General features: G+C 45.7%; 1 protein-coding gene across 13 annotated transcripts in view; it reads left to right on the top strand.

The window, feature by feature from the left end:
- Positions 1 to 500: 500 nt before the first annotated feature.
- Positions 501 to 22,760, top strand: part of ythdc1 (YTH N6-methyladenosine RNA binding protein C1) — an 89,403-nt gene continuing 67,143 nt past the window's right edge. For 5 of the 13 annotated variants that reach the window (XM_052517546.1, XM_052517551.1, XM_052517549.1 and 2 more), the window contains exons 1-4: positions 502 to 779; positions 7,631 to 7,732; positions 13,811 to 14,133; positions 17,706 to 18,078. In XM_052517546.1, coding sequence (XP_052373506.1) covers positions 752 to 779; positions 7,631 to 7,732; positions 13,811 to 14,133; positions 17,706 to 18,078 — 826 coding nt within the window. In that variant the 5' untranslated portion in view covers positions 502 to 751. Of the gene's footprint in view, positions 780 to 7,630; positions 7,733 to 13,810; positions 14,134 to 17,705; positions 18,079 to 22,760 lie in introns of all 13 variants that reach the window. The other 8 variants (XM_052517550.1, XM_052517547.1, XM_052517553.1 and 5 more) reach the window with 2 other exon arrangements.

Raw genomic sequence — 22,760 nt, forward strand, 5'->3', positions numbered from 1 at the left:
CCGGTTACTAGTCCAACGCTCTAACCACTAGGCTACGCTGCATAAGCTATCTCGAGACCACGCCCATATGTGTTTATTTGTCACATGCGCTGAATACAACGGGTGTAGTAGACCTTACCCTGAAATGCTTACTTTAAAAGCCATTCATTTTTGTTGTTGGCCAAATTCAAAAGTTATTGATCTCCAAACAAAAAAACGAATTCCTTGCTTTAGTGGGGGAAACATCGCCACCTGCTGGAGGGAGACATGTTTCCCTTAGAGTTGAGCCTCTCCCCCCCAGCCCTTGGAGTTGTGGGTAAAACGTTTTGCAGCGGTCCACTAGATAGCACAGCCTCAAAGTAAACGATATCTTTAAAAAAAAATATATATATTATTTTTATTTTTGATATATAAGGTTACCAGTTTGGTCAACGTTAGGGTTAAAAGTTGTGTTTAATGTTAGGTTTCATCACATTTAAAAGACGTCAACGTGCCTGAAATAGGAGGAGTTTCAGACTTTGTGGCTGTGGTAACGACCCTTTGCAGCAGCAGCAGGAGGGATGCAGTCATCCGCCATTTCAGCTGCTACGATGAGACCTTACTTCCAGTAAACATTGACGAGGGAACCATCCATTTACCACATTGTAGATGTTTTAGTTAGATATAGAGCAACGATTGGGTATAGGGCAACTATTAGACATATAGGGCAACCGTGAGAGGAGACAAAACGAGTCCTCTAAAGGTTTGCGGAAAGCAGGGAAAGGGGCGGAAGATGGCGGTCGACAGACGAGACGACAAAGGTAACGACGCCTCTAACCATTCTCTCTCCTATCGCTGTGTGTGTGTGTGTGTGTGTGTGTGTGTGTGTGTGTGTGTGTGTGTGTGTTTGTTTAGCTAGAAAGCCATAGTTGATGGTAAAGTAATTCCAATTACTCACAATTTGCCTTCAAGAATGATTCATTTTTAATTTTGGGGAGGAGAGGAGGGGGACACAGACAGTTATATAAGTTACATGAGCGAACGACATTCGCCATAGTTTTTGGTAGTTCACTATCGATAGTTTTTTTTTTTGTTTGTTGTTAAAATGACACCCAGAGTTTATACCCTCTGGCCACAGCTAAATGAACCATTTTGAGGTGTTAGGTAACGTTGTCTACAGCGATGCTTAACCGGTAGTAATCATGTCGCATTAGTTAGAAAAACAACAATCAAGCTGATTTGTGCCTCCGCCCGGATCTAAGTAACCAAACCTCCATTCCAGGGCCGTCATTGGAAATACCAATTTGTTCTTATTTTAACTGACTTGGCTCGTTGAAGGTTAAATAAGGGTAGATCGACAAAAGTAAATCACGTTATTCAGCTGTTTTTCCCCCCTAATTTAAGTAGAATACTATTGGAGATGTGTGATGCTAATTAAATGTGTATTCGGGTAATATTCCGGCGTTTGGTGATGTCTTACTGTCCAAACACATCTGGAAATGGATGTTATTGGTCTCAAACACATATTTAGCAGATGTTATTGCGTGTGTAGCGAAATTCCCCCATGTACCGGTACGTACATGATCCATTCATGCTGCAAAGTCGTCAAGTTGTAACTCCTTAACAATATTTTATGGTGAGATGGCGGGCAAAAACTGGCAAAATATGTGTGCTTTCTTTGACACGTTTTCCAACACAACACTAAAATGCCTAATGCCAGTCGGGGATGTTGCTTCTCTCTAAGCCAATCAGGTTTCAGCAGTCTGTTTACCCCTGGCAGAACGCAGCCGTGCAACATCAGGAAGTAGCATTAGTGTCTAGCATGGTGGTGGAAACGGATGTTTCCCAAAACAAAGTATGCATATTTAACCCATTTTTTCCCCCAGCCTACTCGCCATTTATTATTATAAATTCATTAGGTCCTAATCTATGAATTTGACATGACTGGGCACAGGCGCAGCCATGGCTAGCCCTGGGAGGGCAAAGGCTCACCCACTTGGGAACCAGGTCCACCTACTGGGGAGCCAGGCCCAAACAACCAGAATTAGTTTTTCCAAACAAAAGGGCTTTATTACAGACAGAAATACTTCACAGCTGTCCGGGTGGGTGGTCTCCGATGATCCCACAGGTGGAGAACCCAGATGTGGAGGTCCTGGGCTGGCGTGGTTACGTGTGGTTGTGAGGCCTGTTAGACTTACTGCCAAATTCTCTAAAACAACGTTGGATTCAGCTTGAACATTAAATTCTCTGACACAGCTCTGGTGGAGATTACTGCCGTCAGCATGCCAATTGCACGCTCCCCTAAAACATTAACAAACAAAAAAAACCTCCACATTTGAGTGGCCTTTTTGTGTCCCTAGCACAAGGTCCACCTGTGTATTGATCAGGCTGTTTAATCAGAGAACGGCTCACTAACAGGGATGTAAACGAATTTGTGCACAAAATGAGAGAAATACGCTTTTTGCACATATAGACCTTTACTGGGATCTAATATTCCAACTCGTGAAACACGGGACCTTTACACGGTGCGTTTAGTTTAGGAGGAAATCGATAAAACCTTAAATGGAGAATGCTTTAACTATGATTCGGTCCATGCCACTGCAAACCAGATTTTCATTGGCAAAAAAAGAACACAAAGCAGACTAAACTCTATGGTCCTTTTCAATCCTACTGTTGTACAATATTGAGTGGTATAGCTAGCAGTACAACATTGAGTGGTATAGCTAGCAGTACAACATTGAGTGGTATAGCTAGCAGTACAACATTGAGTGGTATAGCTAGCAGTACAACATTGAGTGGTATAGCTAGCAGTACAACATTGAGTGGTATAGCTAGCAGTACAACATTGAGTGGTATAGCTAGCAGTACAACATTGAGTGGTATAGCTGGCAGTACAACATTGAGTGGTATAGCTGGCAGTACAACATTGAGTGGTATAGCTTGCAGTACAACATTGAGTGGTATAGCTAGCAGTACAACATTGAGTGGTATAGCTAGCAGTACAACATTGAGTGGTATAGCTAGCAGTACAACATTGAGTGGTATAGCTTGCAGTACAACATTGAGTGGTATAGCTTGCAGTACAACATTGAGTGGTATAGCTTGCAGTACAACATTGAGTGGTATAGCTTGCAGTACAACATTGAGTGGTATAGCTTGCAGTACAACATTGAGTGGTATAGCTAGCAGTACAACATTGAGTGGTATAGCTAGCAGTACAACATTGAGTGGTATAGCTAGCAGTACAACATTGAGTGGTATAGCTAGCAGTACAACATTGAGTGGTATAGATAGCAGTACAACATTGAGTGGTATAGCTAGCAGTACAACATTGAGTGGTATAGCTAGCAGTACAACATTGAGTGGTATAGCTAGCAGTACAACATTGAGTGGTATAGCTAGCAGTACAACATTGAGTGGTATAGCTAGCAGTACAACATTGAGTGGTATAGCTAGCAGTACAACATTGAGTGGTATAGCTAGCAGTACAACATTGAGTGGTATAGCTAGCAGTACAACATTGAGTGGTATAGCTAGCAGTACAACATTGAGTGGTATAGCTAGCAGTACAACATTGAGTGGTATAGCTAGCAGTACAACATTGAGTGGTATAGCTAGCAGTACAACATTGAGTGGTATAGCTAGCAGTACAACATTGAGTGGTATAGCTGGCAGTACAACATTGAGTGGTATAGCTGGCAGTACAACATTGAGTGGTATAGCCTGCAGTACAACATTGAGTGGTATAGCCTGCAGTACAACATTGAGTGGTATAGCCTGCAGTACAACATTGAGTGGTATAACCTGCAGTACAACATTGAGTGGTATAACCTGCAGTACAACATTGAGTGGTATAGCTGGCAGTACAACATTGAGTGGTATAGCTGGCAGTACAACATTGAGTGGTATAGCTGGCAGTACAACATTGAGTGGTATAGCTGGCAGTACAACATTGAGTGGTATAGCTAGCAGTACAACATTGAGTGGTATAGCTAGCAGTACAACATTGAGTGGTATAGCTAGCAGTACAACATTGAGTGGTATAGCTAGCAGTACAACATTGAGTGGTATAGCTAGCAGTACAACATTGAGTGGTATAGCTAGCAGTACAACATTGAGTGGTATAGCTAGCAGTACAACATTGAGTGGTATAGCTAGCAGTACAGCATTGAGTGGTATAGCTAGCAGTACAGCATTGAGTGGTATAGCTAGCAGTACAGCATTGAGTGGTATAGCTAGCAGTACAGCATTGAGTGGTATAGCTTGCAAAATAAACACATGTGTCTCTGGGTGATGCATTTTTCCATCATTAGGACTGTTTTAGAAATGTCAAAACACTGTTTTGAAGTCTCGTAATCAATATGCAGAAACAGCCAATTTTATGTTGTCAATAGATTACAAACTACCTACACATTAGGGAAGTTAACTGCTAGCTGTGGAAAATTAGATTTGGGTTAATTTGCATAATTTGGTGTTTTCGTAGGTCGTCTTATCTTTTCACACGCACAGCAAACATACGCTATTTGGCTGACACCTCTCAAGACAGTTTTTTTCCCTTGACGCATAAGTCAGTCCTGTGATTATAAAACATTTAAAAAACAAAACATTTCCACAATGGAAAAATGTTTTGTTACTTTATATCTGGTGTTAGTCATATAACTAACGTAGAAAATATCATGTACCTGACCGACACGATCAACAGTATGTGCACACCTGATCGTCGAATATCTCATGCCAAAATCATTGGCCATTAATATGGAGATGGTCCACCCCCTTTGCGGCTAAAAAGCTCTATTCTTCTGGGAAGGCTTTCCACTAGATGTTGGAACATTGCTGCTATAACAGCCTCCACTCTTCTGGGAAGGCTTTCCACTAGATGTTGGAACATTGCTGCTATAACAGCCTCCACTCTTCTGGGAAGGCTTTCCACTAGATGTTGGAACATTGCTGCTATAACAGCCTCCACTCTTCTGGGAAGGCTTTCCACTAGATGTTGGAACATTGCTGCTATAACAGCCTCCACTCTTCTGGGAAGGCTTTCCACTAGATGTTGGAACATTGCTGCTATAACAGCCTCCACTCTTCTGGGAAGGCTTTCCACTAGATGTTGGAACATTGCTGCTATAACAGCCTCCACTCTTCTGGGAAGGCTTTCCACTAGATGTTGGAACATTGCTGCTATAACAGCCTCCACTCTTCTGGGAAGGCTTTCCACTAGATGTTGGAACATTGCTGCTATAACAGCCTCCACTCTTCTGGGAAGGCTTTCCACTAGATGTTGGAACATTGCTGCTATAACAGCCTCCACTCTTCTGGGAAGGCTTTCCACTAGATGTTGGAACATTGCTGCTATAACAGCCTCCACTCTTCTGGGAAGGCTTTCCACTAGATGTTGGAACATTGCTGCTATAACAGCCTCCACTCTTCTGGGAAGGCTTTCCACTAGATGTTGGAACATTGCTGCTATAACAGCCTCCACTCTTCTGGGAACGCTTTCCACTAGATGTTGGAACATTGCTGCTATAACAGCCTCCACTCTTCTGGGAAGGCTTTCCACTAGATGTTGGAACATTGCTGCTATAACAGCCTCCACTCTTCTGGGAAGGCTTTCCACTAGATGTTGGAACATTGCTGCGGGGACTTGCTTCCATTCAGCCACAAGAGCATTAGTGAGGTTGGTCACTGATGTTGGGTGATTAGGCCTGGCTCGCAGTCAGCGGTCCAATTCATCCCAAAGGTGTTCGACAAGGTTGAGTTCAGGGCTCTGTGCAGGACAGTCCAGTTCTTCCACACCGATCTCGACAAACAATTTTTGTCTGGACCTCACTTTGCACGGAGGCAGTCATGCTGAAACAGGAAAGTGTCTTCCCAAGCTGTTGCCACGAAGTTGGAAGCACAGAATCGTCTAGAATGTTGTTGTATGCCGTAGCGTTAAGATTTCCCTTCACTGGAGCTAAAAAGCCGAACCATGAAAAACAGCCCCAAAACATTATCCGTCCTCCACAACTTTACAGTTGGCACTATGCATTGGGGCAGGTAGCCTACCACTTTGCAGCGCAGCCGTTGTTGCTCCTAGACGTTTCCACTTCACAATAACAGCACAGACAGTTGACCGGCGAAGCTCGAGCAGGACAGAAATCTGACAAACTGACTTGTTGGAAAGGGTGTCATCCTATGACTGCCACTTTGAAAGTCGCTGAGCTCTTCAGTACGGGCCATTCTACTGCCAGTGTTTGTCTATGGAGATTGCATGGCTGTGTGCTCGATTTTATACACCTGTCAGCAACGGGTTATTACATTACGGCTTAAATGGCAGAATCCACTAATTTGAAGGGGTGTCCACATACTTTTGTAACTATAGTGTATAAAGAGTAGCTGGCTACTCACTAGCATGTGGGCTTGAGAGCTTGTTTACGAGGCCTGTTGATTTTTCTTATTGCCTGCTACAAGAAGTTAGTCGTTTAGTGGTTCTAGTCAAAGGACTGACTTTGGAGGAAGACTGACTTGACAGCAAGTGATTATTGCAAAAACGTTTTAATTTAAAAATTTAATTGAACCTTTTTATTTAACTAATCAAGTCGGTTAAGAACAAATTCTTATTTACAATGACGGCCAACCCCGGACGGCGCTGGGCCAATTATGTGCCGTCCAATCACAACCCAGTTGTCATACAGCCTGGATTCGAACCAGGGTGTCGGTAGTGACACCTCTAGCACTGAGACGCTGTGCCACTCGGGAGCCCAAAGTGGATCTTATGGATGTTGGAGGCTTATACTTAGCCTGAGTATAATATCACAAGCCCTGAATTAAATTGGATTATTGCTGACTGTTAGGAATGCAGTGTGTTTGACCTTTAAATTGTACAACAAAGGGGGGTCGGGTCTCCTGTTCTGTTCAAACTAACCTTACAGAAAAAAAGAAAGCGACAACAGGTTAAAACATGTTTATTTACTTAAGTATTCAGACTCTTTTGCTATGAGACTCAACATTGAGCTCAGCTGCATCCCGTTTCCATTGATCATCCTTTTAGATGTTTCTATATAACTTGGAGTCCATCTGTTATGCAAGGGAGGGATAACGAGTAGAATCATGCCTCTGAACTAGCTGACTAAACTCAACCGTTTTATGATGGCGTTGACTGGAGCTCTGACGTGTAAAATACTGATTTCGTCACCCAAAGCCCCCTGGGTGATTCGGTAATCCGTCCCTGGTTGGAGCTCCGACTATTTGCCGCTCAACTCCGTAACTCGTTGAGTTTAGTCGGCTCTAACTAGTCTAGTCGGCTCTACCTAGTCTAGTCGGCTCTACCTAGTCTAGTCGGCTCTACCTAGTCTAGTCGGCTCTACCTAGTCTAGTCGGCTCTACCTAGTCTAGTCGGCTCTGCCTAGTCTAGCCGGCTCTGCCTAGTCTAGCCGGCTCTGCCTAGTCTAGCCGGCTCTGCCTAGTCTAGTCTAGCCGGCTCTGCCTAGTCTAGCCGGCTCTGATTCTCAAAGATGATTTAAAAACACTTATGCTAGCTACATCCCAAATAGCATCTTATTCCTTTCCATAGTGCTTGTTTTGACTAGAGCTCTATGGGCCTTGGTTCAAGTTAGCTACCCTAAATGGACTCTGCACTCTTAAGTTGAAATGTGCTATGTGTAACTGTGATTGTACCTATCTGTCGTCCTAGAGGGAGAGCTCAACGTGCTGGATGACATCCTCACCGAGGCCCCGGACCAGGATGACGAGCTCTATAATCCTGAGAGTGAGCACCACGTCAACCAGAAAAAAGGTACCTTTTAACAGTGCACTTATGTCTGTTTATAAAATATTTAAAAGGTTGTATTAGCGAGCCTCATTGTCAATCTGTACCGTAATGCCCAAATCATTGTCACTCTTTGTCGTCCCTTTTTGCAGTGTACACTGAACAAAAATATATATAAATGCAACATTTTTGAAAGATTTTTATTTACAGTTCATATAAGGAAAATAGTACATTTTATTTATCAATCTATGGATTTCGCGACTGGGATGCATCTGTTGGACACATCTTTAAAAAGGGTAGGAGCGCGTGGATCAGAAAACCAGTCCGTATCTGGTGTGGATCAGAAAACCAGTCCGTATCTGGTGTGGATCAGAAAACCAGTCCGTATCTGGTGTGGATCAGAAAACCAGTCAGTATCTGGTGTGGATCAGAAAACCAGTCAGTATCTGGTGTGGATCAGAAAACCAGTCGGTATCTGGTGTGGATCAGAAAACCAGTCGGTATCTGGCGTGGATCAGAAAACCAGTCACTATCTGGCGTGGATCAGAAAACCAGTCACTATCTGGCGTGGATCAGAAAACCAGTCACTATCTGGCGTGGCGTGGATCAGAAAACCAGTCAGTATCTGGCGTGGATCAGAAAACCAGTCACTATCTGGCGTGGATCAGAAAACCAGTCACTATCTGGCGTGGATCAGAAAACCAGTCACTATCTGGCGTGGATCAGAAAACCAGTCAGTATCTGGCGTGGATCAGAAAACCAGTCACTATCTGGCGTGGATCAGAAAACCAGTCACTATCTGGCGTGGGAAAACCAGTCAGTATCTGGCGTGGAAAACCAGTCAGTATCTGGCGTGGATCAGAAAACCAGTCACTATCTGGCGTGGATCAGAAAACCAGTCACTATCTGGCGTGGATCAGAAAACCAGTCACTATCTGGCGTGGATCAGAAAACCAGTCGGTATCTGGCGTGGATCAGAAAACCAGTCGGTATCTGGCGTGGATCAGAAAACCAGTCGGTATCTGGCGTGGATCAGAAAACCAGTCCGGTATCTGGCGTGTCCACCATTTTGCCTCATGCAGCGTGACACGTCTCCTTCGCATAGAGTTGATCAGGCTGTTGATTGTGGAATGTTGTCCCATTCCTCTTCAATGGCTGTGCAAAGCTGCTGGCTGGAATTGGAACGCGGTTGTACATGTTGATCCAGAGCATCCCAAACATGCTCAGCCGGTGGTTACATGTCTGGTGAGTATGCAGGCCATAGAAGAACTGGGACATTTTTCAGGTTCCAGGAATTGTGTATAGATCCTTGCGACATGGGGCCGTGCATTTTCATGCTGACACATGAGGTGATGGCGGCAGATGAATGACAGGACGCCGGGCCTCGTCTCGTTCAAATTGCCATCGATAAAACGACATTGTGTTCGTTGTCCGTGGCATATGCCTGTCCATACCATAACCCCACCGCCCCTATGGGGCACTCCGTTCCCCTCAAAACCGCTCACCCACACAACACCATACAGACTATCTATCTGCCCAGTCCAGTACGTGAAAGCTCCTCTCTTCTCAGACTGTCTTCACACGTTCCCTCCTCCTCTCCGCCACCAAGGAAGAGGGCATTTCATTTCGTGACATGTAGCTGGAGCTCCTCTCTTCAGCAGTAATGGCTGCTGGTATTGTCATGCTGGAGGGTCATGTCAGGATGAGTCTGCAGGAAAGGTACCACATGAGGGAGGAGGATGTCTTCCCTGTAACGCACAGCGTTGAGATTGCCTGCAATGACAACGAGCTCAGTCCGATGATGCTGTGACCTACCGCCCCAGACCATGACGGACCCTCCTCCTTGATTAGTGACTCCCCATCCCGGGTGCGGGAGCGTCGACTGACACTAATTTGCATAACGCAACGGACATAAATATTCCTAGAAAATATTCCTATTCATGAAAATCACAAATGAAATATATTGAGACACAGCTTAGCCTTTTGTTAATCACCCTGTCATCTCAGATTTTCAATATGCTTTACAGCCAAAGCTAGACAAGCATTTGTGTAAGTTTATCGATAGCCTAGCATAGCATGTTGTCCAGCTAGCAGCAGGTAACTTGGTCACGGTAATCAGAAAAGCAATCAAATTAAATTGTTTACCTTTGATGAGCTTCGGATGTTTTCACTCGCGAGACTCCCAGTTAGATAGCAAATGTTCCTTTTTTCCCCAAAATATTATTTTTTTGTAGGCGCAATAGCTCCGTTTGTTCTTCACGTTTGGCTGAGAAATCGCCTGGAAATTGCAGTCACAAACGCCCGAAAAATATTCCAAATTCGCTCCATAATATCGACAGGAACATGGCAAATGTTGTTTATAATCAATCCTCAAGGTGTTTTTCAAATATCTATTCGATAATATATCAACCGGGACAGGTGGCTTCTTAGTAGGAGAGAGAGAAACAATGGCCACATTTGTCCTTTACGCACAAAACACTGAGACTTCAGCTGACCACTGATGCAATGTTGACGTTCAGGCTCATTTTTCAAAATAAAAGCCTGAAACTATGTATTGTGGCACTAGACACATTTTTTAATTTTTTTTTAAACCTTTATTTAACCAGGCAAGTCAGTTAAGAACATATTCTTATTTTCAATGACGGCCTGGGAACAGTGGGTTAACGACAGATTAACGACAGATTTGTACCTTGTCAGCTCGGGGGTTTGAACTCGCAACCTTACGGTTACTAGTCCAACGCTCTAACCGCTAGGCTACGCTGCCGCCCATTAGGGAAGCCATAGAAAAAGTAAACGGGTTGATAGCCCATTCACTGCTCAATAGGGACGCATAGGAACGCAGAGGATCTAAATAAGAGTCCCTTCCTGTTTGAATTTTTCTCAGGCTTTCGCCTGCAACATCAGTTCTGTTATACTCACAGACAATATTTTTATAGTTTTGGAAACTTTAGAGTGTTTTCTATCCTAAGCTGTCAATTATATGCATATTGTCCTGACAAAATATCCCGTTTACTACGGGAACGTTATTTTTCCAAAAATGAAAATACTGCCCCCTAGTCACAAAAGGTTAATTTGGGTGAATTTTGGCCCATTCCTCCTGACAGAGCTGGTGTAACTGAGTCAGGTTTGTAGGCCTCCTTGTTCGCACATGCTTTTTTTAGTTCCGCCCACACAGGATTGAGGTCAGAGCTTTGTGATGGCCACTCCAATACCTTGACTTTGTTGTCCTTAAGCCATTTTGCCACAACTTTGGAAGTATGCTTGGGGTCATTGTTCATTTGGAAGACCCATTTGCGACCAAGCTTTAACTTTCCTGACTGATGTCTTGAGATGTTGCTTCAATATATCCAGATAATTTTACTACCTCATGATGCCATCTAGTGCACCAGTTCCTCCTGCAGCAAAGCATCCCCCAACATGATGCTGCCACCCCCATCCCAACCACCCCGTGCTTCGCGGTTGGGATGGTTCTTCGTGGATATAGTTCCTTTTGTACCTGTCTCCTCCAGCATCTTCAAGGTCCTTTGCTGTTGTTCTGGGATCGATTTACACTTTTCACACCAAATTACGAGCGGTGTGATGGCTGCGTGGTCCCGTGGTGTTTATACTTGCGTACTATTGTTTGTACAGATGAACGTGGTACCTTCAGGCATTTGTAAATTACTCCCAAGGATGAACCAGACTTGTGAAGGTCTACAAGTATTTTTCTGAGGTCTTGGCTGATTTCTTTTGATTTTCCCATGATGTCAAGCAAAGAGGCACTGAGTTTGAAGGTAGGCCTTGAAATACATCCAAGCTGTTTAAATGCACAGTCAACTTAGTGTATGTAAACTTCTGACCCACTGGAATTGTGATACAGTGAAATACTCTGTAAACAATTGTTGGAAAAATGACTTGTCATCCACTAAGTGGATGTCCTAACCGACTTGCCAAAGCTGTCTAAATAACTGTCGTGGAAATTCAGTACCGAGAGATTTGATCATTTCTTCAAACAGTACTTTAATTTTTTTTTTTATTTCGATTAATTATTGCAATAATGAGGCTGGTCTTTTAAAAAAAAAATTGTAAAAATGTTTTTTTTAAATTCCCACCCCCACCCTTGAGTTTAGGACCGAGTAACCTAACCTTTACACAAATGCAGAGTATATAGCGAACACTAAAAATGCTTAGTCGTGGTTGGTTCCAGCAATCCCATGCAGATTGGGGTGTTATAAGTCACTCTGGGTTCACCCCCCCCCACCCCCTGCTTAGTTTCCCAGATGCGAGGATGATTGAGACAATGAGGGATTGTTCTACCCCTAAGCTATCTCTAGTAAAACACATTCTTGTCTGTGTAATGCAGTCTTTAGATCATTTGTCAGCTCGAGCCATCTCTGGTAACCATACGCCCAGATAAGCTGCAGGGAACTAGAGTGGAGCCCATGAAAACAGAACAGTAATGTCCTATTTTTAAAAGTATTAAGTAAGTACTAACTATTTATATCAAACAAACCAGGTAAATACACCACTGTTCAAAAGTTTGGGGTCACTTTAGAAATGTCCTTGTTTTTGAAAGAGTCAAGTTTTAAAATACAATCAAATTGATCAGAAATGCAGTGTAGACATTGTTGATGTTGCAAATGACTGAGCGGCTGATTTTTAATGGAATATCTACATAGACGAACAGAGGCCCATTATCAGCAACCATCATGTTTATTTTTTATTTTACCTTTATTTAACCAGGGAAGTCACAAGTTCTTATTTTCAATGACGGCCTAGGAACAGCGGGTTAACTGCCTGTTCAGGGGCAAGAGGACAAGTACATTAGTGTCTAGTTTGAGGATCCGACTCCTCACAAGTCCTCAACTGGCAGCTTTATGAAATAGTATCCGCAAAACACCAGTCTCAACGTCAACAGTGAATAGGCGACTCTGGGATGCTGTCCTTCTAGGCAGAGTTCCTCTGTCCAGTCTCAACAGTGAAGAGGACTCTGGGATGCTGGCCTTCTAGGCACAGTTCCTCTGTCCAGTCTCAACAGTGAAGAGGTGACTCCGGGATGCTGGCTTTCTAGGCAGAGTTTCTCTGTCCAGTCTCAACGTCAACAGTGAAGAGGCAGGATGCTGTCCTTCTAGGCAGAGTTCCTCTGTCCAGTCTCAACAGTGAAGAGGTGACTCCGGGATGCTGGCCTTCTAGGCAGAGTTCCTCTGTCCAGTCTCAACAGTGAAGAGGTGACTCCGGGATGCTGGCCTTCTAGGCAGAGTTCCTCTGTCCAGTCTCAACAGTGAAGAGGTGACTCCGGGATGCTGTCCTTCTAGGCAGAGTTTCTCTGTCCAGTCTCAACGTCAACAGTGAAGAGGCAGGATGCTGTCCTTCTAGGCAGAGTTCCTCTGTCCAGTCTCAACAGTGAAGAGTGCGGGATGCTGGAGGCAGAGTTCCTCTGTCCAGTCTCAACAGTGAAGAGGTGACTCCGGGATGCTGTCCTTCTAGGCAGAGTTTCTCTGTCCAGTCTCAACGTCAACAGTGAAGAGGCAGGATGCTGTCCTTCTAGGCAGAGTTCCTCTGTCCAGTCTCAACAGTGAAGAGGTGACTCCGGGATGCTGGTCTTCTAGGCAGAGTTCCTCTCTCCAGTGTCTGTGTTCTTTTGCCCATCTGAATCTTTTATTTTTATTGGCCAGTCTGAGATATGGATTTTTCTTTGCATCTCTGCCTAGAAGGCCATCATCCCGGAGTCACCTCTTCACTGTTGACAATGAGACTGGGGTTTTGCGGGTACTATTTAATGAAGCTGCCAGTTGAGGACTTGTGAGGCGTCTGTTTCTCAAACTACACTCTTTATGACAATTTTGTTAGCTCAGTTTTCAGCTGTGTTTCTGATCAATTTTATGTTATTTTAATGGATAAAAAATAGGCTTTTCTTAAAAAAAAACAAGGACCTTTTCTAAGTGACCTCAAACGTTAGAAAGGTAGTGTATGTAATTTTTTTGTCACATAACACAGCCACAAAGTCAGACCTGATGCCGCTCCGGTGGGAGACATAAAGTGAGAAACTGACACAGTCCAAGGCAGAGGGATTTAAGAACATAATATTGAAGATTTAATTACTTTTTTTTTTCTCCCTCCTTACAGGATCTAAGAGGAAGAATGACCGAGGGGATGACCACGATCTGAAACGTCTCCGGCCCTCGGCTCACACCACCACCAGACAGGCCACTAAAAGATCTGCCCCCTCGGCTGGCGGGAAGAAACTGGTCAACCTCAGGGGGGTGCGGCACCCCTCCGAATACAAGACCGAAGATTATTACGACGACCGGAAAACCCATTCCATCCGAGCTGGTGGGGCGCAGAGGGGGGACCCTCCCAAAGCAGCCCACCTTGACAAGCCTCTGGGCCGCAGGAGAGAGCCAGACAGACAGAGGATCAAGCCCCTCATGCCTGAGCTAACCACAGAGGTAGGAGTGGCTTCGCTACGGGTCACGAGGGGAAGTTAGAGTAGCATCTCTGCAGGGCTGTTTTCAGGTCTTTTCACTTCGCTAGTCAGTATAGCCTTTTCACGTTAGAATGAAATGAGATGCATCTTCTCGTGCTCTGTAGATCGGACAGGCCCCTGTCGGGTCACCGAGCCAGCGACGACAGGGAAACACTGCTGGTTTGTCAGCCTGTCCCGCCTCTCGGTACCTGTTTTTGCACTGTGGTTGACTGCAGTCAACAATAGAAATTAATGGAGGAGAGGGCATGATGCTTCTCTATCTCCTGTGAGTGAATGTCCACATCCCGTGTTGTGTATCTTTTAACGATGAGTTGAGGTTCACTTCATTATTGTTTTCCACCGCGGCGTCGGGGCACATGGGATATTTACGATTCTTTTGATTATATATATATATATATATTTTTTTTTTCCGGTTCTTTGATTGGCCCGCTGAACAGTGTGTGTTGACTAGTTTTTATAAAATGTGTATTGCTGACTAAATAAAGTCGACCTCCAAATCGAACAAAATCTTGCATTTTCCTAGTATTCAAAGCACCGCGTCGAGTCTTGCCAGCGGCCGCTGAAGTGACTCGTCGGCGTAGCCTTGTGATTGGTTGTTTGGGAATGAACAGCCCTTTTTTTGAACTGATCTCTTAGGTGAATCGAATCGCATCGACGAGAGAGCCCTTCATTTGGCTCCCTAATTTGCATACTGGTCAGCTACGACTGCTTCTTGGTGAATATGTGCAGATACATTAGAGAATCATTTTGATGAAGATTGTGAATCATCACTGCAGGAACAATGGGTAGTGGAGAACCTCATTCTGGTGCAAAATATGAACGGGGAAAAAAACGATTTTGAAGGTTATAAAAGCTGATGTCATTATACCTGTATGGTATTATTAAAGAGAATGGAGTCGTAGTCGGCTGGAGGAGCAGTCATACAGGCCCTAGCCCATATCCAAAACAACCAACACACTGAAGTCATACAGGCCCTAGTCCATATCCAAAACAACCAACACACTGAAGTCATACAGGCCCTAGTCCATATCCAAAACAACCAACACACTGAAGTCAGACGGGCCCTAGTCCATATCCAAAACAACCAACACACTGAAGTCATATAGGCCCTAGTCCATATCCAAAACAACCAACACTGAAGTCATATAGGCCCTAGTCCATATCCAAAACAACCAACACACTGAAGTCATACAGGTCCTAGTCCATATCCAAAACAACCAACACACTGAAGTCATATAGGCCCTAGTCCATATCCAAAACAACCAACACACTGAAGTCATATAGGCCCTAGTCCATATCCAAAACAACCAACACACTGAAGTCATACGGGCCCTAGCCCATATCCAAAACAACCAACACACTGAAGTCATATAGGCCCTAGCCCATATCCAAAACAACCAACACACTGAAGTCATACAGGCCCTAGTCCATATCCAAAACAACCAACACACTGAAGTCATATAGGCCCTAGCCCATATCCAAAACAACCAACACACTGAAGTCATATAGGCCCTAGTCCATATCCAAAACAACCAACACACTGAAGTCATATAGGCCCTAGTCCATATCCAAAACAACCAACACACTGAAGTCATATAGGCCCTAGCCCATATCCAAAACAACCAACACACTGAAGTCATATAGGCCCTAGTCCATATCCAAAACAACCAACACACTGAAGTCATATAGGCCCTAGTCCATATCCAAAACAACCAACACACTGAAGTCATACAGGCCCTAGTCCATATCCAAAACAACCAACACACTGAAGTCATATAGGCCCTAGTCCATATCCAAAACAACCAACACACTGAAGTCAGACGGGCCCTAGTCCATATCCAAAACAACCAACACACTGAAGTCAGACGGGCCCTAGTCCATATCCAAAACAACCAACACACTGAAGTCATATAGGCAACACTGAAGTCATCTAGTCCATATCCAAAACAACCAACACACTGAAGTAGCCCCATATCCAAAACAACCAACACACTGAAGTCATACAGGCCCTAGTCCATATCCAAAACAACCAACACACTGAAGTCATACGGGCCCTAGTCCATATCCAAAACAACCAACACACTGAAGTCATATAGGCCCTAGTCCATATCCAAAACAACCAACACACTGAAGTCATATAGGCCCTAGTCCATATCCAAAACAACCAACACACTGAAGTCATATAGGCCCTAGTCCATATCCAAAACAACCAACACACTGAAGTCATATAGGCCCTAGCCCATATCCAAAACAACCAACACACTGAAGTCAGACGGGCCCTAGTCCATATCCAAAACAACCAACACACTGAAGCCCTAGTCCATATCCAAAACAACCAACACACTGAAGTCATATAGGCCCTAGTCCATATCCAAAACAACCAACACACTGAAGTCATATAGGCCCTAGTCCATATCCAAAACAACCAACACACTGAAGTCATATAGGCCCTAGCCCATATCCAAAACAACCAACACACTGAAGTCATACAGGCCCTAGTCCATATCCAAAACAACCAACACACTGAAGTCATATAGGCCCTAGTCCATATCCAAAACAACCAACACACTGAAGTCATATAGGCCCTAGTCCATATCCAAAACAACCAACACACTGAAGTCATACAGGCCCTAGTCCATATCCAAAACAACCAACACACTGAAGTCATACAGGCCCTAGTCCATATCCAAAACAACCAACACACTGAAGAAGTCCATATGCAAAACAACCAACACACTGAAGTGCCCTAGTCCATATCCAAAACAACCAACACACTGAAGTCATATAGGCCCTAGTCCATATCCAAAACAACCAACACACTGAAGTCATATAGGCCCTAGTCCATATCCAAAACAACCAACACACTGAAGTCATATAGGCCCTAGTCCATATCCAAAACAACCAACACACTGAAGTCATATAGGCCCTAGTCCATATCCAAAACAACCAACACACTGAAGTCATACAGGCCCTAGTCCATATCCAAAACAACCAACACACTGAAGTCATATAGGCCCTAGTCCATATCCAAAACAACCAACACACTGAAGTCATACAGGCCCTAGTCCATATCCAAAACAACCAACACACTGAAGAAGTCCATATCAAAACAACCAACACACTGAAGTCATATAGGCCCTAGTCCATATCCAAAACAACCAACACACTGAAGTGATATAGGCCCTAGCCCATATCCAAAACAACCAACACACTGAAGTCATACAGGCCCTAGTCCATACCCAAAACAACCAACACACTGAAGTCATATAGGCCCTAGTCCATATCCAAAACAACCAACACACTGAAGTCAGACGGGCCCTAGCCCATATCCAAAAGACAACTCCCTGCCTTTCTGCTTTTTCTATTTGGCTGACTTACGGGAAACACTTCAAGTGCACTGGTTTTGAACAGAGCCCCATGGTCCACTCTTTTACCAAAACCTTATGGCCTTTGCCAAAAGTAGTGTACTATAAAGGGAATAGGGTGTAATTTGCGATACAGACCCTGATGCCTTTCTGTTCTCCTCTTGTCTAGAAGCTGATGCGTCCCAGTGAGGGGAGTGTTGGCAGGGTCAGCACCTCCTCCAAGGAAGAGGCAGAGGAGGCATCAGACCAGGAGACGGGCAGCACGGCTGAGTCCTCCGAGGGAGACCGATCCAACATGGAGGGAGAAGAGGTGATGGAGGAGGAAGAAGAAGAAGAGGAGGAGGAGGAGGAGGGAGAGAAGGGCCCAGAGGAAGACGAGGAAGAGGAGGAGGAAGAGTATGAACAGGAGGAAGGGGATCAGAGAGTTGTGAACGAACCGCCGGATTACGACACTCGCAGCGAAGCCAGCGACTCCCAGTCTGATTCAGTGTCGTTCTCTGAGGGGGAGTCTGTTCACTCTGGGTCTGGATCTGACGCCTCAGGTAAACAAAACATCTGCTCAACAACCTTTTCTTCTTCTCTTTTCACTATCCTGGTTGCATCCCATTCTCCCGACATCTGTTCACTTCCCTTCATGGATTAAGAAGGAGGTGACTGGTATCAGAAAATAAATGGGTGAAACGGCCTGATTAGAGGCACCAATCCATCCCATTTGGAGAGCCTTGGACTGTCCTAGAGGCACCAATCCATCCCATTTAGAGAGCCTTGGACTGTCTTAGAGGCACCAATCCATCCCATTTAGAGAGCCTTGGACTGTCTTAGAGGCACCAATCCATCCCATTTAGAGAGCCTTGGACTGTCCTAGAGGCACCAATCCATCCCATTTAGAGAGCCTTGGACTGTCCTAGAGGCACCAATCCATCCCATTTAGAGAGCCTTGGACTGTCCTAGAGGCACCAATCCATCCCATTTAGAGAGCCTTGGACTGTCCTAGAGGCACCAATCCATCCCATTTAGAGAGCCTTGGACTGTCCTGGAGGCACCAATCCATCCCATTTAGAGAGCCTTGGACTGTCCTAGAGGCACCAATCCATCCCATTTAGAGAGCCTTGGACTGTCCTAGAGGCACCAATCCATCCCATTTAGAGAGCCTTGGACTGTCCTGGAGGCACCAATCCATCCCATTTAGAGAGCCTTGGACTGTCTTAGAGGCACCAATCCATCCCATTTAGAGAGCCTTGGACTGTCTCAGAGGCACCAATCCATCCCATTTAGAGAGCCTTGGACTGTCCTAGAGGCACCAATCCATCCCATTTAGAGAGCCTTGGACTGTCCTAGAGGCACCAATCCATCCCATTTAGAGAGCCTTGGACTGTCCTAGAGGCACCAATCCATCCCATTTAGAGAGCCTTGGACTGTCCTAGAGGCACCAATCCAACCCATTTAGAGAGCCTTGGACTGTCCTAGAGGCACCAATCCATCCCATTTAGAGAGCCTTGGACTGTCCTAGAGGCACCAATCCATCCCATTTAGAGAGCCTTGGACTGTCCTGGAGGCACCAATCCATCCCATTTAGAGAGCCTTGGACTGTCCTAGAGGCACCAATCCATCCCATTTAGAGAGCCTTGGACTGTCCTAGAGGCACCAATCCATCCCATTTAGAGAGCCTTGGACTGTCCTGGAGGCACCAATCCATCCCATTTAGAGAGCCTTGGACTGTCTCAGAGGCACCAATCCATCCCATTTAGAGAGCCTTGGACTGTCTCAGAGGCACCAATCCATCCCATTTAGAGAGCCTTGGACTGTCTCAGAGGCACCAATCCATCCCATTTAGAGAGCCTTGGACTGTCCTAGAGGCACCAATCCATCCCATTTAGAGAGCCTTGGACTGTCCTAGAGGCACCAATCCATCCCATTTAGAGAGCCTTGGACTGTCCTAGAGGCACCAATCCATCCCATTTAGAGAGCCTTGGACTGTCCTGGAGGCACCAATCCATCCCATTTAGAGAGCCTTGGACTGTCCTGGAGGCACCAATCCATCCCATTTAGAGAGCCTTGGACTGTCCTAGAGGCACCAATCCATCCCATTTAGAGAGCCCTGGACTGTCTCAGAGGCACCAATCCATCCCATTTAGAGAGCCTTGGACTGTCCTAGAGGCACCAATCCATCCCATTTAGAGAGCCTTGGACTGTCCTAGAGGCACCAATCCATCCCATTTAGAGAGCCTTGGACTGTCCTGGAGGCACCAATCCATCCCATTTAGAGAGCCTTGGACTGTCTTAGAGGCACCAATCCATCCCATTTAGAGAGCCTTGGACTGTCTCAGAGGCACCAATCCATCCCATTTAGAGAGCCTTGGACTGTCTCAGAGGCACCAATCCATCCCATTTAGAGAGCCTTGGACTGTCTCAGAGGCACCAATCCATCCCATTTAGAGAGCCTTGGACTGTCCTAGAGGCACCAATCCATCCCATTTAGAGAGCCTTGGACTGTCTTAGAGGCACCAATCCATCCCATTTAGAGAGCCTTGGACTGTCTCAGAGGCACCAATCCATCCCATTTAGAGAGCCTTGGACTGTCTGAGGCACCAATCCATCCCATTTAGAGAGCCTTGGACTGTCCTGGAGGCACCAATCCATCCCATTTAGAGAGCCTTGGACTGTCTCAGAGGCACCAATCCATCCCATTTAGAGAGCCTTGGACTGTCTGAGGCACCAATCCATCCCATTTAGAGAGCCTTGGACTGTCCTAGAGGCACCAATCCATCCCATTTAGAGAGCCTTGGACTGTCCTAGAGGCACCAATCCATCCCATTTAGAGAGCCTTGGACTGTCCTAGAGGCACCAATCCATCCCATTTAGAGAGCCTTGGACTGTCCTAGAGGCACCAATCCATCCCATTTAGAGAGCCTTGGACTGTCCTAGAGGCACCAATCCATCTCATTTAGAGAGCCTTGGACTGTCCTAGAGGCACCAATCCATCCCATTTAGAGAGCCTTGGACTGTCTTAGAGGCACCAATCCATCTCATTTAGAGAGCCTTGGACTGTCCTAGAGGCACCAATCCATCCCATTTAGAGAGCCTTGGACTGTCCTAGAGGCACCAATCCATCCCATTTAGAGAGCCTTGGACTGTCTTAGAGGCACCAATCCATCCCATTTAGAGAGCCTTGGACTGTCCTAGAGGCACCAATCCATCTCATTTAGAGAGCCTTGGACTGTCTTAGAGGCACCAATCCATCCCATTTAGAGAGCCTTGGACTGTCTTAGAGGCACCAATCCATCCCATTTAGAGAGCCTTGGACTGTCCTAGAGGCACCAATCCATCCCATTTAGAGAGCCTTGGACTGTCTTAGAGGCACCAATCCATCCCATTTAGAGAGCCTTGGACTGTCTTAGAGGCACCAATCCATCCCATTTAGAGAGCCTTGGACTGTCTTAGAGGCACCAATCCATCTCATTTAGAGAGCCTTGGACTGTCCTAGAGGCACCAATCCATCCCATTTAGAGAGCCTTGGACTGTCTCAGAGGCACCAATCCATCCCATTTAGAGAGCCTTGGACTGTCCTAGAGGCACCAATCCATCCCATTTAGAGAGCCTTGGACTGTCCTGGAGGCACCAATCCATCCCATTTAGAGAGCCTTGGACTGTCCTAGAGGCACCAATCCATCCCATTTAGAGAGCCTTGGACTGTCCTGGAGGCACCAATCCATCCCATTTAGAGAGCCTTGGACTGTCCTGGAGGCACCAATCCATCCCATTTAGAGAGCCTTGGACTGTCCTAGAGGCACCAATCCATCCCATTTAGAGAGCCTTGGACTGTCTTAGAGGCACCAATCCATCCCATTTAGAGAGCCTTGGACTGTCTTAGAGGCACCAATCCATCCCATTTAGAGAGCCTTGGACTGTCTTAGAGGCACCAATCCATCCCATTTAGAGAGCTTTGGACTGTCCTGGAGGCACCAATCCATCCCATTTAGAGAGCCCTGGACTGTCCTGGAGGCACCAATCCATCCCATTTAGAGAGCCTTGGACTGTCCTAGAGGCACCAATCCATCCCATTTAGAGAGCCCTGGACTGTCCTAGAGGCACCAATCCATCCCATTTAGAGAGCCTTGGACTGTCTGAGGCACCAATCCATCCCATTTAGAGAGCCTTGGACTGTCTGAGGCACCAATCCATCCCATTTAGAGAGCCTTGGACTGTCTCAGAGGCACCAATCCATCCCATTTAGAGAGCCTTGGACTGTCTGAGGCACCAATCCATCCCATTTAGAGAGCCTTGGACTGTCTCAGAGGCACCAATCCATCCCATTTAGAGAGCCTTGGACTGTCTTGGAGGCACCAATCCATCCCATTTAGAGAGCCTTGGACTGTCCTAGAGGCACCAATCCATCCCATTTAGAGAGCCTTGGACTGTCCTAGAGGCACCAATCCATCCCATTTAGAGAGCCTTGGACTGTCCTAGAGGCACCAATCCATCCCATTTAGAGAGCCTTGGACTGTCCTAGAGGCACCAATCCATCCCATTTAGAGAGCCTTGGACTGTCTTAGAGGCACCAATCCATCTCATTTAGAGAGCCTTGGACTGTCCTAGAGGCACCAATCCATCCCATTTAGAGAGCCTTGGACTGTCCTAGAGGCACCAATCCATCCCATTTAGAGAGCCTTGGACTGTCCTAGAGGCACCAATCCATCCCATTTAGAGAGCCTTGGACTGTCCTGGAGGCACCAATCCATCCCATTTAGAGAGCCTTGGACTGTCCTAGAGGCACCAATCCATCCCATTTAGAGAGCCTTGGACTGTCCTAGAGGCACCAATCCATCCCATTTAGAGAGCCTTGGACTGTCTGAGGCACCAATCCATCCCATTTAGAGAGCCTTGGACTGTCCTAGAGGCACCAATCCATCCCATTTAGAGAGCCTTGGACTGTCCTAGAGGCACCAATCCATCCCATTTAGAGAGCCTTGGACTGTCCTAGAGGCACCAATCCATCCCATTTAGAGAGCCTTGGACTGTCCTAGAGGCACCAATCCATCCCATTTAGAGAGCCTTGGACTGTCCTAGAGGCACCAATCCATCCCATTTAGAGAGCCTTGGACTGTCTTGGAGGCACCAATCCAACCCATTTTAGAGAGCCTTGGACTGTCCTAGAGGCACCAATCCATCCCATTTAGAGAGCCTTGGACTGTCTCAGAGGCACCAATCCATCCCATTTAGAGAG

Source organism: Oncorhynchus keta, unplaced genomic scaffold (assembly GCF_023373465.1).
Source record: "Oncorhynchus keta strain PuntledgeMale-10-30-2019 unplaced genomic scaffold, Oket_V2 Un_scaffold_8424_pilon_pilon, whole genome shotgun sequence".
NCBI lineage: Eukaryota > Metazoa > Chordata > Actinopteri > Salmoniformes > Salmonidae > Oncorhynchus > Oncorhynchus keta.